This window comes from Tachypleus tridentatus, chromosome 13 (genome assembly GCF_004210375.1).
Source record: "Tachypleus tridentatus isolate NWPU-2018 chromosome 13, ASM421037v1, whole genome shotgun sequence".
NCBI classification, from domain to species: domain Eukaryota; kingdom Metazoa; phylum Arthropoda; class Merostomata; order Xiphosura; family Limulidae; genus Tachypleus; species Tachypleus tridentatus.
The window spans coordinates 237805744-237821473 of record NC_134837.1 but is presented as its reverse complement, the minus strand read 5'-3'; the positions used below and the strand labels follow the sequence as shown (position 1 = coordinate 237821473).

Here is a 15730-nt window from a genome sequence, read left to right as displayed (position 1 = left end):
ACAATAGTTATTTTGATGTCAATTATGTAAATGTGTTTTCACAAAATAAGTGAAATTTATAAGTTATGTCAACTGTAAGCCACGTTTAACACAGTTAATTCTATTTATTATTTTAAGTCTGCTAAAAAAGACCTGAAAAGTAACTTTAGAGAGATGCAATGAGTACCATGCCAGTGTTTTAGGAATTTAACTGTGATTTTTTTACTTGTTTTGTTTGTTTGCAATTTTATTAATTTTTTACTATAAGTAGAATAAAATAGATCTAGTTATTGGCTTTGTTTATATCAAATGTATAGAAAATGTTTATTTGTATTATACCTAAAAGTTTTTGAGTAATAAAAAAATAAAGGAAAAATAGGCCAAGACAAGATCAGTGACAAAGTGCTCATTTGAAGTAAATTTATGACCTCAAGTAAGTTCTCAGATAAAATTAATTTCTTACCTCACAAGCCATGTAGTAAAAATAAAACAAAGCTCTTTCTTTCTCTGTACATAGATATACCAAAAAACTCTTCTTAAATAATCTAAATTCATATCTTAAAGTCACAGTGATACATCACTTTGCCTATTTAAGTTCAGTTATGTTTCTTAATCATTGACCACTATATTTCAATTTTATCCTTAACTTATATCACTTAGGTATTTTTTTGATATTTCATGCTGTATTGCAATAAAACTGGTTCTGCTAAAAACTACTTTGTAAACTCAAAACTATGTATTTGGCTTATTGGTGAATGATTAGTAAATTCAAGCATTTTTCTTTCATATCAGTTGGAGGTTACTTTTTTTTCATCTTCAACAAATAATACCTTAAAGATTCAAAATATATTTAAATAGGTTCACAACATATGTGAAATTTTTTTACAGTTACTGTGGTCAAACATGATAAAATAACTGTTTATGATCATTTTTTTTATAGAATGAAAGTAAATGTATTCTAAATATTTCCAAGTGTTTTGAGTTTTTTGTGTGACAAATTCTGCGTGATACTCAGTATACAATATGAATTTATTTAATTCTCATATTCAAAATTTGTAACAGAACCTAAAAAAAATATGGTCAAAGACATGGAGCTTTTAGAATTAGCAGAATGGTGTAAGTTGAAAGTTGTCAAAATACATATAAATGACAATCAAAACAAGGTTTCTACATAATTGTTGTTTCTCTGAAATTTTATGACCAATTTACTAGCTATTGTTATGTTTAATCCACTATAATGTGTTTGGATATTTGTTTTAGGACAGTTTAAACTGTAATTAACAGGAAATGAAACTTTTTTCTTTCTTCCAGTTTATCCAGGCTTTCAGACATTGGGTTAGGTCATTTAACAAAAACAAACAGCAAAAAAAACGTTTTGGTAAAACAGAAAATCTCTTTGTCCCCTCGATGTGGATTCCTGTACATGGTGAAGGAACCTCTCAGAGAGAAGGTTCTGTACTTTCAGTTTATCTCCTCTAGGATCTAAACATCCACCTGTGTGTTTGTTGTGCATGGTGACCTGTGAAGGGCAAGAGAAGATCCTGGTGGCTGAGGGGTCCAACTGCAATACACCACTTTTACCTTGAATTCCTGTAGATGGGGAGTCTTGGGGTGCCCCCCCCCCCTCAAGATCAATCGGGTAATCCATTTGGGCCAGGGTCAACTGAGTGCCAGCATAGGACGCCCTCAAAAGGTGTAGTGGACATCATGTCTGATGCTGGTGTTCAGGTATAGTGTTCACGAAATCCTGGCATTGCTGCAGTGACCTTATATGGCACTGTAGTGCATCCCCTCATAGGGTTCTATGGTGGGTGGGGACAGTGGGCAGAGCTCACGAAATCCTGTCGTTGCTGCAGTGACCTTATATGGCACTGGAGTGCATCCCCTCATTGGATTCCATGGTGGGTGGGGTCAGTGGGCACCAAAATATTTTCTTTTTATTATGGATACCCCTCAAATAAAAATAAACAAGCATGACAGCATAGAGAAAAATCCGACTACTGGCATTCGACCTTCCAAGGTGGTTCAAAATCAGGTGACTCTGTAGGTTCTGCTATGGTTTGTTACACTTCGGTTGTAGCACACAGAATCCTCTCTACAATTTCTGTGTTCACTGCTGAATTGAATGCCATTTCTCTTGCCCTGAATCGTATTGAAACTATGCAATATATGAATTTTACGATGTATACTGATTCATTCAGCTGTCTATTGGCCCTGACACCATTCCATGTTAGTTACCATCCTATCCTTATCAATATCCAAAACAAACTGGCTCATCTCTCTCTATCATCTATCTTTGTCCAGTTTTTTAGATACCAGGTCATGTTGGTATTCATGAGAATGAGCTAGAGCTAGCTGACAGAGCGGCAAAGTCCAACTGCTCTGCCTCTATCACCACTGTCCCTGTTCCATACATGGACTACGGTCCAGTTATCAAAATCCGACTATACACGAGTTGGCAGTCGACCTGGAGTGAGCAACCAAATAATAAGCTTTTTCAAATCAAGCCTTCTTTAGCTCTTTGGTCATCTTGTTTCTGTATAGATCAAAGGGAGGAAGTTGTTTTGTCTAGGCTATGCATTGGTCACAGTTTTTAACTCACCACTTCCTTTCATCTGGTACTGATGCACCAATGTGTGGTTTGCATGGCACTCAGGTCACAATCGTACATATTTTATTATCATGCTGTCTTTACAAACAAGATCGATGACACCATTTTAACGTATTTTTAAGGTAGGTTTGCCTTTGACATTAGCCAATGTCATAGGTGACACTGACTGCATCACTCATGTTTTTACATTTTTAAGAGCTATTGGTCTTTTTAACTTAAGGTTTTAATTAGACTATACACCATTTTAGCATGATTTCTTTGACACATTTTAATTTTATTTTGACCTGAACCCAGCACTAGAAAGGCCAACTTCAGGTAACTGACAGGAAGTTTGAACTTAATGCTTCAGTCTTCCTGGCAAGTCTTAATTTTACATATTTTACATATTTTTACCTTCATTTTTATGTACCATTATAGTGTACTACATCTTGTTTGGCACAGATAGCCTAGTAGCTTTGTGCCAATAAACGTGAAATACCTACTTATCTTCCTTTTTTTGCCACTAGCAACAATTGACATCTCATTTTCACATCATAGTTTCTAAGGGCTTTCTTTTTTCATTACAGTGTGACTAAACAAAATGCATTTGTGTAATACAACCTCTGTTTAGTAGCCAATAGATTATAACATAAGAGCCAAACAAGCAGTATCTGCTTTTTAGAATTTGACTTTATCTCTATTTTTTCAGTTTTATATCAGTTTTTCAGAACCATCTGAGTGATGTGTTCAGAGATGTTATTTTTTGTTTTCTTGCAGTATTCAACAGCTTTAGGTATGCAACTGGTAATTTTAATAAAATGAAGATAATTAAGACATTATAAATTAATACAAAAAGTAATTTAATGACTAAGCGTTATTATGGTTCACATAATTAGTCGAAAATTAATTTAAAAGCAAGATGCTTTTAATCTTCAAAAGTTTGTGAAGAGCTAAATGTAATTAAAATGACAGTGTTTTCACATTTCCTTAGCATAGATGTATAAAACAGAAATTAAGTAGTTTTGTTTAAAGTGTTAAATAAACTATTAATTAAATATGTTTCTAAATGAGATTTTTTTACATTGGCTTTTAAATTTACAGAACATATAATGACAATTTAAAATAAGATATATATATATATATATATATATATATATATATATATATATAGATATATACTTGACATTATATAAATGAAATTGATTCTTGAATTTGTTTAAATATTGCAAATAGGACTAGTTTTGAAATACAATTTTGCATCATATATATATGTAAAAATGGCTGGTATGGGTAGAGAAAGCTCTATGTTGAGGAGCAAACAATGTTTCAACCTTCTTCAGTCATCATCAGATTATTTTTACATATATATTTTTCTCTATAAGTGGGTTTTCTCGTCATCAAGGATTAAAATTTTGCATTATTTACATTAACTGAATGGTGTAATGTCAGTTTTGTTTTAGGTCTTTTTTGTTTTGTTTTTTCATTTCAAAAGGAATCATAAAATAAAACTGTTTTTTGCATTTTGGCATTCTGTAATAACCAGAATAATATACTGGGATATATGAGGTGATGGTATGATCTGAAGATTTTAATGTTATATCTGTGTACATATGATTTTTATGCAACATTAGTACTGACTCCATTAGAAACTGATGAATTTTAAATGTTTTTAGTTAAGGTTATTTAACAGGCATGAGAGAAAGCATTCTCTATAAAGTACATATTTTTATGGTGTACATACATCACTGAAATTACATATTTGTCAAGAAATGTATATTGAAAAAATATTTTCTTTATTTTGATTCTGATAATTTCTAACAATTCATTCTCAGATTTTTTCGTAATTTAAGTAAAGAACCCTCAGTATATAAATGAACTGAGTTATAGATTTTTATTTTATAGTTAATATGGCTTGTTTTTCAATGTATTTGCAAGGTTGTTAAATGTAAATATATATATTTACACAGTTTTTTGTTTCAAAATTCTTAACAGCTACCACCCTACTTCAAACTACACAACCCCTTTCAACAAATTAACTTCCCCTGAACATAACACTATCAACAGTTATAATGTTTTCCATATTTTTATTAGATTTTCTTATTGAAACCATTATTTAATTTCTACTATGTTAATTTCATAACACCATTTTTTGTCTGCAGCTTATATGTACACTTAGTCATGTTTGACAGGTGCCATCTTACTGATACTCATAAGCTCCCATAAAATGGGTTTTGCAAGGGTTTATTATACCCCTTGTTAAGTCTGTCATGACACTTGCTATTCATACAATAGCTGTTGTTTGTTACATGGGACAGGCTTATGGATAACTTCATGTGATCCTGTTGGCTGCTATGACTTTGGTATGTTGTTTTTAATTGGCCTTGTTTAATAATGTTGCAAGCACAGTAACACAGTATTCTTGAACTATATTGTTGTATCATATAAATATTCAATACATGTAAATGAGAAATTAAGTCAGTGTGTTAAAGATTAAATTACAAAACTGGTTATTAATTATTATGAATTTATAACAGAAAAGACTTAACAAATACTAATTACTGAGGTAATTGAAAACAGATTTTGTGTCCTTTATTACTTATGTGTTAATTTAAATATAATTAAGTATTTTTATTTAATGTACAGTATCATGTCATTGACTTTTTGTTATTTTTTTTAAAATTAGTAGGCCAACACTGATGTTGTTTTCAGAAAATTTCTGTGTTAGCAGTTAGTAGCATTATTTTACAGTTCCTTACATGCAGAAGTGTGGAATCTTACATGTAATCTGATCTTTTTTTCTTCTGTTAACTCTGAGACAGTGTTTGTGAAAGGTTAAGGGCATACAACTGATAATTTAAGTATTTTTTCCAGGACCTTTTTTGCTCAGACAACTACTCGTGAAACTTGTAGATATCCTGCCTCTTGCAAATCATTTAAAGGAGGGTGTTGCTATGCCTTGTTTTCCTCATGTATTGGGTCAGTATACCTTGGTTTTCCATCATCTACTTAACCCTTGGTTGGCCCCTCGAAGGTTAAAGCCTCTACTTCCTATTTGGTGCTGTAAACAAGATGCCATTACTCATTTTAAGTAGTCTGTTTTTATCAAATTTATCTGTCACTTGCAACAGTTTTCTGTTTTTTTATCATCTTTACAAATGTTGTTTGAGGCTTTTCATAGATTCCCTTCACAAATTTTGGAGAATCTTAATCATTTATTGTGTTCCACTTTGGCATTAGGTTATAGACATCTGTGCTCTCTTTCCTTGTATCTTAGTTAGTTTGTTGCTGAGATCTTTTGAAGAGTGATGCCTTACTGGAAGGAGTTTGCCATTCTGTATTGACCTTTAAGAATATTAGATAAGCACTTTTTCTTAATCTGTTTTGCAGGAATTCCAGAATCCATGGAATTTCAGTCTTCATTCTTCATTTTCTCCAGAGTCAAAGTACGTGCACAAACAAATATTATCCAGAAATGACACATCATGCAGCCTGTTTACCTTTTATCTACTAGCAATTTGTTCTAGAACAATCAATAAGACTATTACATCGAGATTAGTCTAGAGAAATCTATAGCCCGTGGTTGTTAACATTTTAAGTATAACAAAGTGTGATCCAATTTCAGTGAAACTGATTCACCTTTTTAAAAATACAGATGGCATTTTGTGAAAAATGTCTTCATAATGGAAAAAAATGGATATATTTGGATTCAATGTACAGGAATTACTGTAGAACTTGTAAAAATTTCAAGTCAAAAAGCCAGCACAGGCTGGTGTAATATGTCATACTTCCAAATACATGCTGTCTCATTGTTGTGGGGAAAAGCTTCTCTTATAAATCCAAAACAACCATTTTTATTTTTAGAGCTAATTATAATTGCATGAGATCCTACTATTTAGAAGTGGTATGTGTTTGATAGTATATGAAATTAGTTGACTTTAATTGAAAATTTTAACAGTAAAGTTAAATTAGGCAGTAGAGATGAGAAACTATGTTTAGAATAGGTTTACTTAAAAGCTTAAAAATCAATAATTTTATTTTTTCATGTAAAAAGCACTTTATACAATTTTTCATAATAACTGAGAAATACAGTATCTTATCTTCCTTATAAGTCACAAAAATTGGTTTTACATATTTTGATTTGGCAAATCTATAGAGAATAGACTTTGTAGTTTGTTATAACTCAACTTATTTTGAAATGTGATGTATTTGTGTCAGTATGTGACACAATTGTACCGAGGGTTGTATAAATGGTACACTCTCATTGAGTCCTGACCCATTGGAGTACAAGTTTGCATCTTTGAAGGCATTAGATTAGATTTGTTTAGAAGGGGTGCATATCTTGCATAGGGCACCATTGACAATTGGTATAAGCCTGATGTACCATCATGATCTTGTTATTATGCTGGTTTCTGAATGAAGGTTTCTGACCACCCCTGGTTAAATTTTGTTCTCTTTCAGGGAACGAATCATAATTTAATCTAAATACACACCAAGCAACAACTACAAGCTAGTAATGTTCCAATAACAAATTATTTTTATTGCTTGGCTACATTTTATAACACACCATTTTATTGCTGTATTTAAGTAATTTCATTTAAAAGATTATCAATTCAGAATAAACCTTTAAAGCAAATAAGGATATAATTTTGTGTTGTTCTTACTTTAATGTGGTTTTAATTTGTATGCATTGAGAATCAATTTTAAAATCCTTGAAAAAGTTTAAATTACATCATGGTTCCATTTTTTTTTACTTTCTTTTGAGAAGGAAAGCGAATGAATTGTTGGAGAATAAAACAACAATGTTGATGAAAGAAGCTGAAGAAGTGATGGTAAATCATGTTATATAATAATTGTGATAAAGAAATTCTTGATTTGTAAGACCAAATAAAGTTAAGAATACTGTCAGTTTGCAGTTAAAGAGACATAAAAACATGGTATTATTAGACTGCTTTTTTTTCGTAATTGCATCATTGGAAAAAGTTTTTATAATTCCCATAAATATTTAGTATGTAATCTAATGAGATGTGTAATGAGACATGTTAAGCTCATTTTTACTTTGCAGCATGTTTAGAAAAGTTAATTTTCAGTGATGTTTTCTACTTGTATAGTTTAAAATTGTAAAAGTGGTTTTGAGGATTATTTGTGGCTTTAAATATGTATTTTTAACAGCTCGGGTGACTGAAAACAAGATTGGGTTTTACTTACTTTTTTTTACTAGATTTATGTTTGGTGGGATGTCTGTCAATCTTAATAATGACTAGTATTATAGAAATATAACATGCATTTTCTAACTACTTATTTCAGTGTAGTATCATTCAAAATTTATCAGTTATTCTCGTACATGCATTTTTCACATAGCATGTGATCAAGAAATTTAAGTTTGTTTTGTTCTTGCTGCCTTTCTTCTTTGTCTCTATCTTGAGGTAATACCTAGTTTGTTCATAGGAGGAGATGGTTTTACTAACATAGCATAAGATAAAATATAAGGACATTACGGGACCTATTGGTTCAATTTTTATATCTTCAATTAACAATAAATGATCTGACATTAGTCTGTATACTTACTATTCTTAGCTCTACTTGAATAAACTTAAGGATTCCAAGTTTGCATTTGACTTTTCTGTTTTTGAACTTTCAGATTGTTAGTGGTAGCACTTTTGCCTACCAGAACTGTTTGGCTTGAATTTGAGTTTTGGAGATATTTTTTAATTGTGTGTAACTTGTTATCCCCTGCTAACTCTGTTGGTCAATTTTTTATACATGCTGGTTTTATTTAAGTCTTAAGCAGCATACCAAAGCATTTGGATTACACCTAGTGGTATTTCTTCTTCACCACTTATGCACCTGTATCTTTCAAAGCCTCCTGTATTTTCTCTCCTCATTTATCTTAGCCATGAACTGAATTGGAGGAGAAGGTCATTTTGTGAGTGTAATCTAATTTTTTCCATAAAAGTACCATTCCTTCTTGCCTGAACATAAAAGTTTATTTTTGGTATTTTAAGTAATTAAGACACCATGTAAATTTGAATGTTGACCACCTGGCAACTGAATCTTTCACCTTGCATGACTCAGAAATGGAGATAAATATTTGTAAAACATCTAGCTGCACACAGTTTGGAAGTGCCATGAATTTGTAGAAATTCTCGTATACATCACTTTAATATATATTTCTACATACAGACAAATTCTAGAACAGTACATTTCTTATGTATTTGTAAGATAACCTTAATGATTAATTGTAAATTCTATTACAGTATCAGAATAAAGTATAAACTAAAACTAAATTACATTTAATTATAATCTAAACTTAGCATTTTTAACATAATGAGCCCTGGGCCTGTTTCTGTCACATTAGATTTGCCTTGATTGAAAATTGGTAGTAAATATCTCATTTTCTTTATTTAGGCTTTGGCTCATTTTTGGGGCATCAGTGGTATTCAATACCTTGTTGTAGAAGGTTTCTTATTTAAAACTTATGTATAACTGAACATATGGCTTTTTCTTACTAGGAGCTGCTGATACAGCAGTAAGCCTTTGGATTTACAATGCTAAAATCAAGGGTTCAATTCTCCTCAGTGGACTTAGCAGATAGCCCAATGTGGCTTTGCTATAAGAAAATACAAATGCACATTTTCTTACTAGGAAGAGAGTCTTTCATTTACTTAAAAAATTACTTATTATTTAATTTTTGTGTTGCATATTGGTATATACAAGACATTAATACTAGTAATAAATGACCTCATAACACTAAATTTGTAATTTATTTTTATTTGATGTTTAACATGCCACTTCACATTTTCTTCAGGGTGTTCCACTATAACATAAACCATGACTGGCAGTTATTGAAGCTTAGTATTGTCAACCACAGTTTGTAAAGTCATTTATTACAAATATTGAAACTAACTTGGAGAATTTTGGTACATCTAGAAGTTCATTGAATAAAATTTTCATATTATTTCCTTTTTATTCAGGGCTTGTCTTCAGTATCTTTTCCATTTTATTGAGGTGATTCTGTCATAGTGTGTACAAAAGGAGTAATAAAGATATGATCACTGATGTCTGACAAACAACTGTAACTTAGCTTATTTTGTTTTGTAGACAATCTTGGCAAGTAACAGTTGTATTACAATCTAGCTATTTGGACAGTAACAGTATAGCAAAATATATCTGTGTTTCATAGAGAATTTTTCTTAAATTTCACATTTTTTTGACTTTTGAAATAATAATGTTAAGAGGCAGTTTAATTTTTTAATAAAATTTGAAGAACTTTTAGTTATAATATTTATATGTAGGTTTATTTGACTCCATGTTAATATTAATTACTCTGGTAGTCTGATCCTGTTGATAATATGTTTGTATGGCTTGCTCTTTGATTAATGTTTCTAGCCTACTGTTTATGCAATTCTAATGTTTCATGAGTAAAGAAATACATAAAATTAATGCCAGTTAAGATGATGCCCAATTACATAATAATGCTATAGTGAATTAGCTATATAAAGTGACATTTTATTATGAATTTTGTAGGTAACTTGCTTTGATTAGAAAGTAATATTAGTTAATGTTTACAAATACATGATTACAGCTATGTGTTACATCAGTGTTTGATATCAAAAATGATAATGTGTAATATAATGTATACCTTTTATGGTCGTATTATTCTGTGTAAATTGTGAGTAAAAATTTATGAACTGTTTACTGGTTATGTAATTTAGGCTTCATTTGAAGGATTTGAAGCATTTCTTTCACCTGTAGGAGTATTGTTTTTGCCATTATTAGTTACTTTGAACATACTTCATTTGGGATCAACTCACATTCATAAACGTCAAACAATGCTGGAATATTTTTAAGCAGAGAATTATAATGTTTTTTAAATTAAATCTCAGTTTTCTAACAGTCTATTTAACATGAGTGTTTCCCACATTCAGCAGAAGAATTTATAAATAATTCTTGACTTAAAAAAAAACTGGATATGATCTTTAAACCTGAAAAAATTCTGAATTATTATTAAGGATTTGAACACACATTGCTTGTGAATAGACTGTTGGTTATTATGTTTAGTTTATTCTTCAAAATTTGTGGGTGTTAGCATGTGCATGGTAGAGATCTTATCTGTAGTTTTGGGACATCATAGTTTAGTGACTTGGATAGACATGCTTGTTAAACAGTTTTAGTAATGATAGAAGTTGTTTGAGAAGAAGTTAGGTTTTAAAACAGATTTAAGTTTGAGTAACCCTCACCATAAAAGTTTCAAGGAATTGTTGATGCAGTGTGTGTAAATGTAAAACATTTCACAGGATTTTCTTTGAAATGAAGTGGAACAAAACTTATAAAGTGGGTATATATTCTAGTGTAGATGAGTTTCTGATAAGTATTGTTAGTGTTATGTTTTATTCAGAATTGTTTACTATCTTGGTTAATGATAAATTTTACATCTCCAAGTGTTGAATTGTAGAAATATTTATTTTTGAAAATAGATTATTCTTACATTTAAATACACATTTGATACATATGTATATATTTATGTTAAAGAAAAAGCTTGATGTTTATTCTAGTTTTGTTTGATATTTTCCCTTTTTTATGTATTTCCAATTGATAGAATCAAAGGCATGCTTTAAAGTTTCCTGGTATTACAAATCAACATATTCAAACATCTGGAGTCTCAAACTCAACTTATAAAGAATTGGAAAACATTCAGAGTCAATCTTTTTTGAATACTAGTGAAGAAGAACTTGAATTATTCCACCAGAAATGTGAAAAAGATGTAGGACATTTAGGAAAGGGTATGTGGTTTTCAGGTTTTTTTTTTTTACATTTAGGCTAATTTGGAGTGACAGTAACATTCCTTTGTAGAAGTTTTAAGTCTAAAATTTAATGAAAATCATGTACATTTATACAAATTATTATGCCAATTTTTTACTCATATTGAACAAGAAGGTGACACATCATTGTACTTGTAAAACCACCTTTTGTTTTTGCATTTTGATGTTTAATATGGATACTCTAACCTTATCCTGATGAGTCATTACTCAAAGGTCATGTCATTGCATTTATTGCCTTTTATTCAAAATTTTATTGAACTGCTATTTTATGAATGCACATCAATCAGTTTGGTATAAAATTGAGGATTATAATTCAAATTTTATGATTATACATTAGTTAATTTCTTAATTTAAAGTTAAAGTAAATAACTTAACACTCCTACGAAAAGTGGGGCCTAATAGGCCCCAGAGCAACTTGAAAGGTTATTAATATTAGGCTAATAAATTTGTATTTAAATGAAATTGCCATTTCATTTGATTTCATTTCATTAAATAACTACTCACGATGCAGGGGTACGAACACTTTCTCTCGTAACTGTATATATTTTTTTACCTTCCAGGTCAAACTTCAGGAACAAATTAAAATTGGAAGCACTGTATGTGAGACTGCTTCTACTTCATGCTAGTGACTGCTGTTTCTATTCATGGTAATACCTTGCACAGTCAAAAGCTGCAAGACCTTATGTTTGAGCACTTTTCCAATATTCCACCTTAAGAGTACTTCCTCCCCCGTTTTCTTCATGTTGAATAAAAGGAGACCCTTTTCCCAGACCCAAACTGCTGGGGAAATCAGTAATGAGGGTTCTCCATTATCCATTTAATGTTACTGGATTACTAAACAATGAACCAAGATGGGGCTTGAGTTCTTGGAATGCAGATTTGGGATTTTGTTTCCTTGCACTTCATTTTATGAGTAGGTACTTTGTTATTTCGTCATCACTTCAAACACTCATGTTCCACTTCTGCACCATACAGAAGTTTTTTTTTTTTTTTATCTCTCTAACACGTTTATATGACAAAGAATATGCCCTGTCTGGGAACAGTGCAATCTGTCTCTAAATGATGTCATAACATTCTAGTAGATGACATCCTCTGTGGGTATTCTATACTCGATACCATGATTTCCATCCCCTGCTAGTGCAGCAGTAAGTCTGCAGATTTACAATGCTAAAATCAGGGGTTCAATTCCCTCGGTGGACTTAGCAGATAGCCCGATATGGCTTTGCTATAAGAAAACACACACACCATGATTTCTGAGAGAATTCTGTCTTTTTATTGCCTCATGTACACCAACCCTTACATCATCTTATAAATGTGGAATTCTACCTCTTTGTTGTGCTGTGAAGAGTTGATGTTTTAGATGTAAACATTTTCTTTATCTGAAAATATATTTGAGTTAGATACTTCTGTATACAACCTCTCCATTTCTGGTATATTTTGCCTTATCAAGAGCATGTCATAGTCACAGTGCTCATGCTTATGGGAATATAACTGCACAAGGATGTGTTGTCCTGCTGTTGGTGGAAGCTATAGTGTAATGGTGATTACATTGTAAGCTTGCACAGTACACGTAAATGCATGTATGGCTGAGAGCTGCTTTTAACATTTGTGATAGACACAAAAATCTTCATGATAGTGGTGTCAAGTGATGGCTTTGTTCTGTATAAAGGTGAGTACCTATCAGAAATACAATTTCAGATAAGAAATATGTTAATTTCAAAGACTTCACTGTGAGACCTTAGAATAAAGGTGAGTATACTAAATCATATGAAATTGGAAGTGTTTGAGCTACATGTACCAAAGTTCACAAAGTGTGTATATTACAGAGAGGTTAACTCTTTGGTTCGATACAAGGTAAGTTAAGAAAAGTTACTGTATTTACTTAAAAGTATCCTAGCTTGTTTCACTAAGTTTGTTTTCATAAGTCTGCTTCTTAAATTATTTTTGAGATTTGGCATCTTTTTTGTTTTTTTACATTGCTCAGTTTATTGCAAAAAATAGCTCTATCGCATGTATGTTATGTAATCTTCTTTTCTTGCTTCACCATGTGTATGAGATGTTGTTACTGTTGTCATTTTTTATTTGTAACAAAAACTACATTCCATTATAAAGAGTAATATCAAAAATGTTAACTTAGATATAATAAAAACTTTACTTGGTGACTAAGCAGCAAGCTACAATTCAGGGTTTTTCTCCAAATGGTGTGGACTGTACATGTAACTTGTTATTCAGCTTTGTGTTTAACAGCAAACAGACTGTAGGTAGTTAAAATTACTTGTACAGCCTGGTATAAGTGACAATTGCCACTTATGTTTTAAGTATCATATTTAATGCACATAAAGTTTGTTTTGGGGTACTTTCAGATATAATTACACATAGGCTCAGGAAGTCTTGATACAGAATGATAAAAACCTTATATCCTCAGTGCTTTTGAAAGTTGAACCTTTCTTCTTCAGGGGCAAACTGGAAAATATTCTGTATCCCTGAAAACATATTGATATTTGAAACAAAACTTGCTTTACCTGTGAAATTATATCGGGAATTTAAAAGGTTTTTCTGTTACGTATTTACTTTCCTTCTTACACAGCATGTGTAGTGTTATTATAGGACTGAATTTGTTATTGACATAATTCAATTGTGCTCTTCCAGTTACAACAAAATAAGACATCAACTATGTTGTGAACATGATAACAGATGCAAAGGACAGTCTCTTGCTCTTAAACATATCTATTGACGAAGTAGAAAGATTTGTAATGTGTGCCTTATATAATTATTATGTAGGAGTTGCTTGCATATGCTATATCCAACTCGAAAGAGTACTTTTACAATAGACTACTTACTTATCTGTTTTATTCTCTTGTATATCATACAAAAAATAATTAATTCTGATAAAAGCACATAGAATCACACATGAAAGGTACATTAACGTTTAAAAAAGACCCATCCTTTTTTTTAAATTTGGTGGTAAAAGTTTGTGATTCATCAGATATAATGAAATTGTGCTGATCATGTGTGCACTCTTGTTTAGTTAGCCATCTTGTAAATTACTGTTTATTTTCTTTTGAGTAAAGTTTATTTTTCATTTTCTTTACCAAAGGTCATTTTAGTCTTTAGTTTAAGTATATAATAACAGAGTAATTTTCCACAGGAGCAATTGAACATCCTTTTTCTTGCTTCTTTGGTAATTTAACTGTTTTTATTATTATTATTATTCACAACACTTGAACTGGAAATGATTTTTAATTTTAAAAAATCTTGTAGTAAACTTGCTATTTCAGAAAAAAAATAAGAAAAGCATGCCTTTGTGGGTATAGCTATAAATAGATTAAATTTTATCAGTTTGATAAAAATTTAAATTTTATTCAATGTTCTATCATTAATTCAGTAATTATATGTTATAATTTTGTTTCAAACAACTTTAGATCTAGTTTTAAATTTTAAAACTAATATTTCTGAGAAAACAAAATCAAGATAACTGAAAACTTAATATTTATTATTTATATATTTTCAGTGTATAGCTATACACTGGTGAAAACAGTTTATAGGCTGGAATGTATCTTAGAATGGCTGGTATGGGTATTAACACTTTTACTGATAAGCAGAGAAGTGTTTCAATCTTCCTAGGTCATCTTTAGTGTAATAAAATATGTTTTGGGAGTGATTTGGCCATTTCCCTGGAAAATTTTAAAATTAGAATAGCAATTTTTAACCATTTTGACACTGTGAGGGCAAAGACATGATGAAAAGAGGAGTAGATACAAATATAGTTATTTTGAAAATAAAGAGTTTAATGATCAACTTACATACTTATCTACTTTTGAATTTAGTCTCGTTATGTTATCTGTTGGGCTTTTATACCCATCTGCCTAATTAAGTTTAGAACCTTTTTATAGTGTGTTGCTATTGTGCACTAAAATCTCAATTTAAAGCAGTGAAATTATAAAATCAAAACTTTGTAGAGAGGGCAAAGAGGGTACTGGCTCTCCCTTTTCTGAGAGTAATGAAGAGACATCATCACTAAATATCACTTGATTTTGTAGGTTTTGATATTTCCTCAAACCATAGCAACAACAACTAAAAACTGGAATATATAAAACAAAATCATGTTTTTAACATAGAATTATAAATTTTTATTTTTGCTCTTTAGTATATATGACATTTTGCATACCAAGTATCTGTTGTTTATTTCCAGAAAAAGTGATAAGTTTCCTGAAGAATGAACTACAACTGTTGAAAGATCATCATGGGAAACTGTTAAAAGATTACAAAGAAATGGTATACATTTAAAGTTAGTGACATTAAATGTAAGATAATGGTCTCTAACACTATTAAACAATAACAC

At 30.7% G+C, this 15730-nt stretch overlaps 1 protein-coding gene across 9 annotated transcripts in view; it reads left to right on the top strand.

The window, feature by feature from the left end:
• The window catches only part of LOC143236729 (testis-expressed protein 9-like), a 38690-nt gene that overhangs the window by 11418 nt on the left and 11542 nt on the right, over positions 1-15730 (top strand). For 7 of the 9 annotated variants that reach the window (XR_013019731.1, XM_076475178.1, XM_076475184.1 and 4 more), the window contains 3 exons: positions 7335-7398; positions 11166-11349; positions 15581-15663. Coding sequence is in view for 8 of the 9 variants with exons in the window: in XM_076475178.1 (XP_076331293.1) it covers positions 7335-7398; positions 11166-11349; positions 15581-15663 (331 nt within the window). In the remaining variant the exon portion in view is untranslated. Of the gene's footprint in view, positions 1-4884; positions 4930-7334; positions 7399-11165; positions 11350-15580; positions 15664-15730 lie in introns of all 9 variants that reach the window. The other 2 variants (XM_076475183.1, XM_076475185.1) reach the window with 2 other exon arrangements.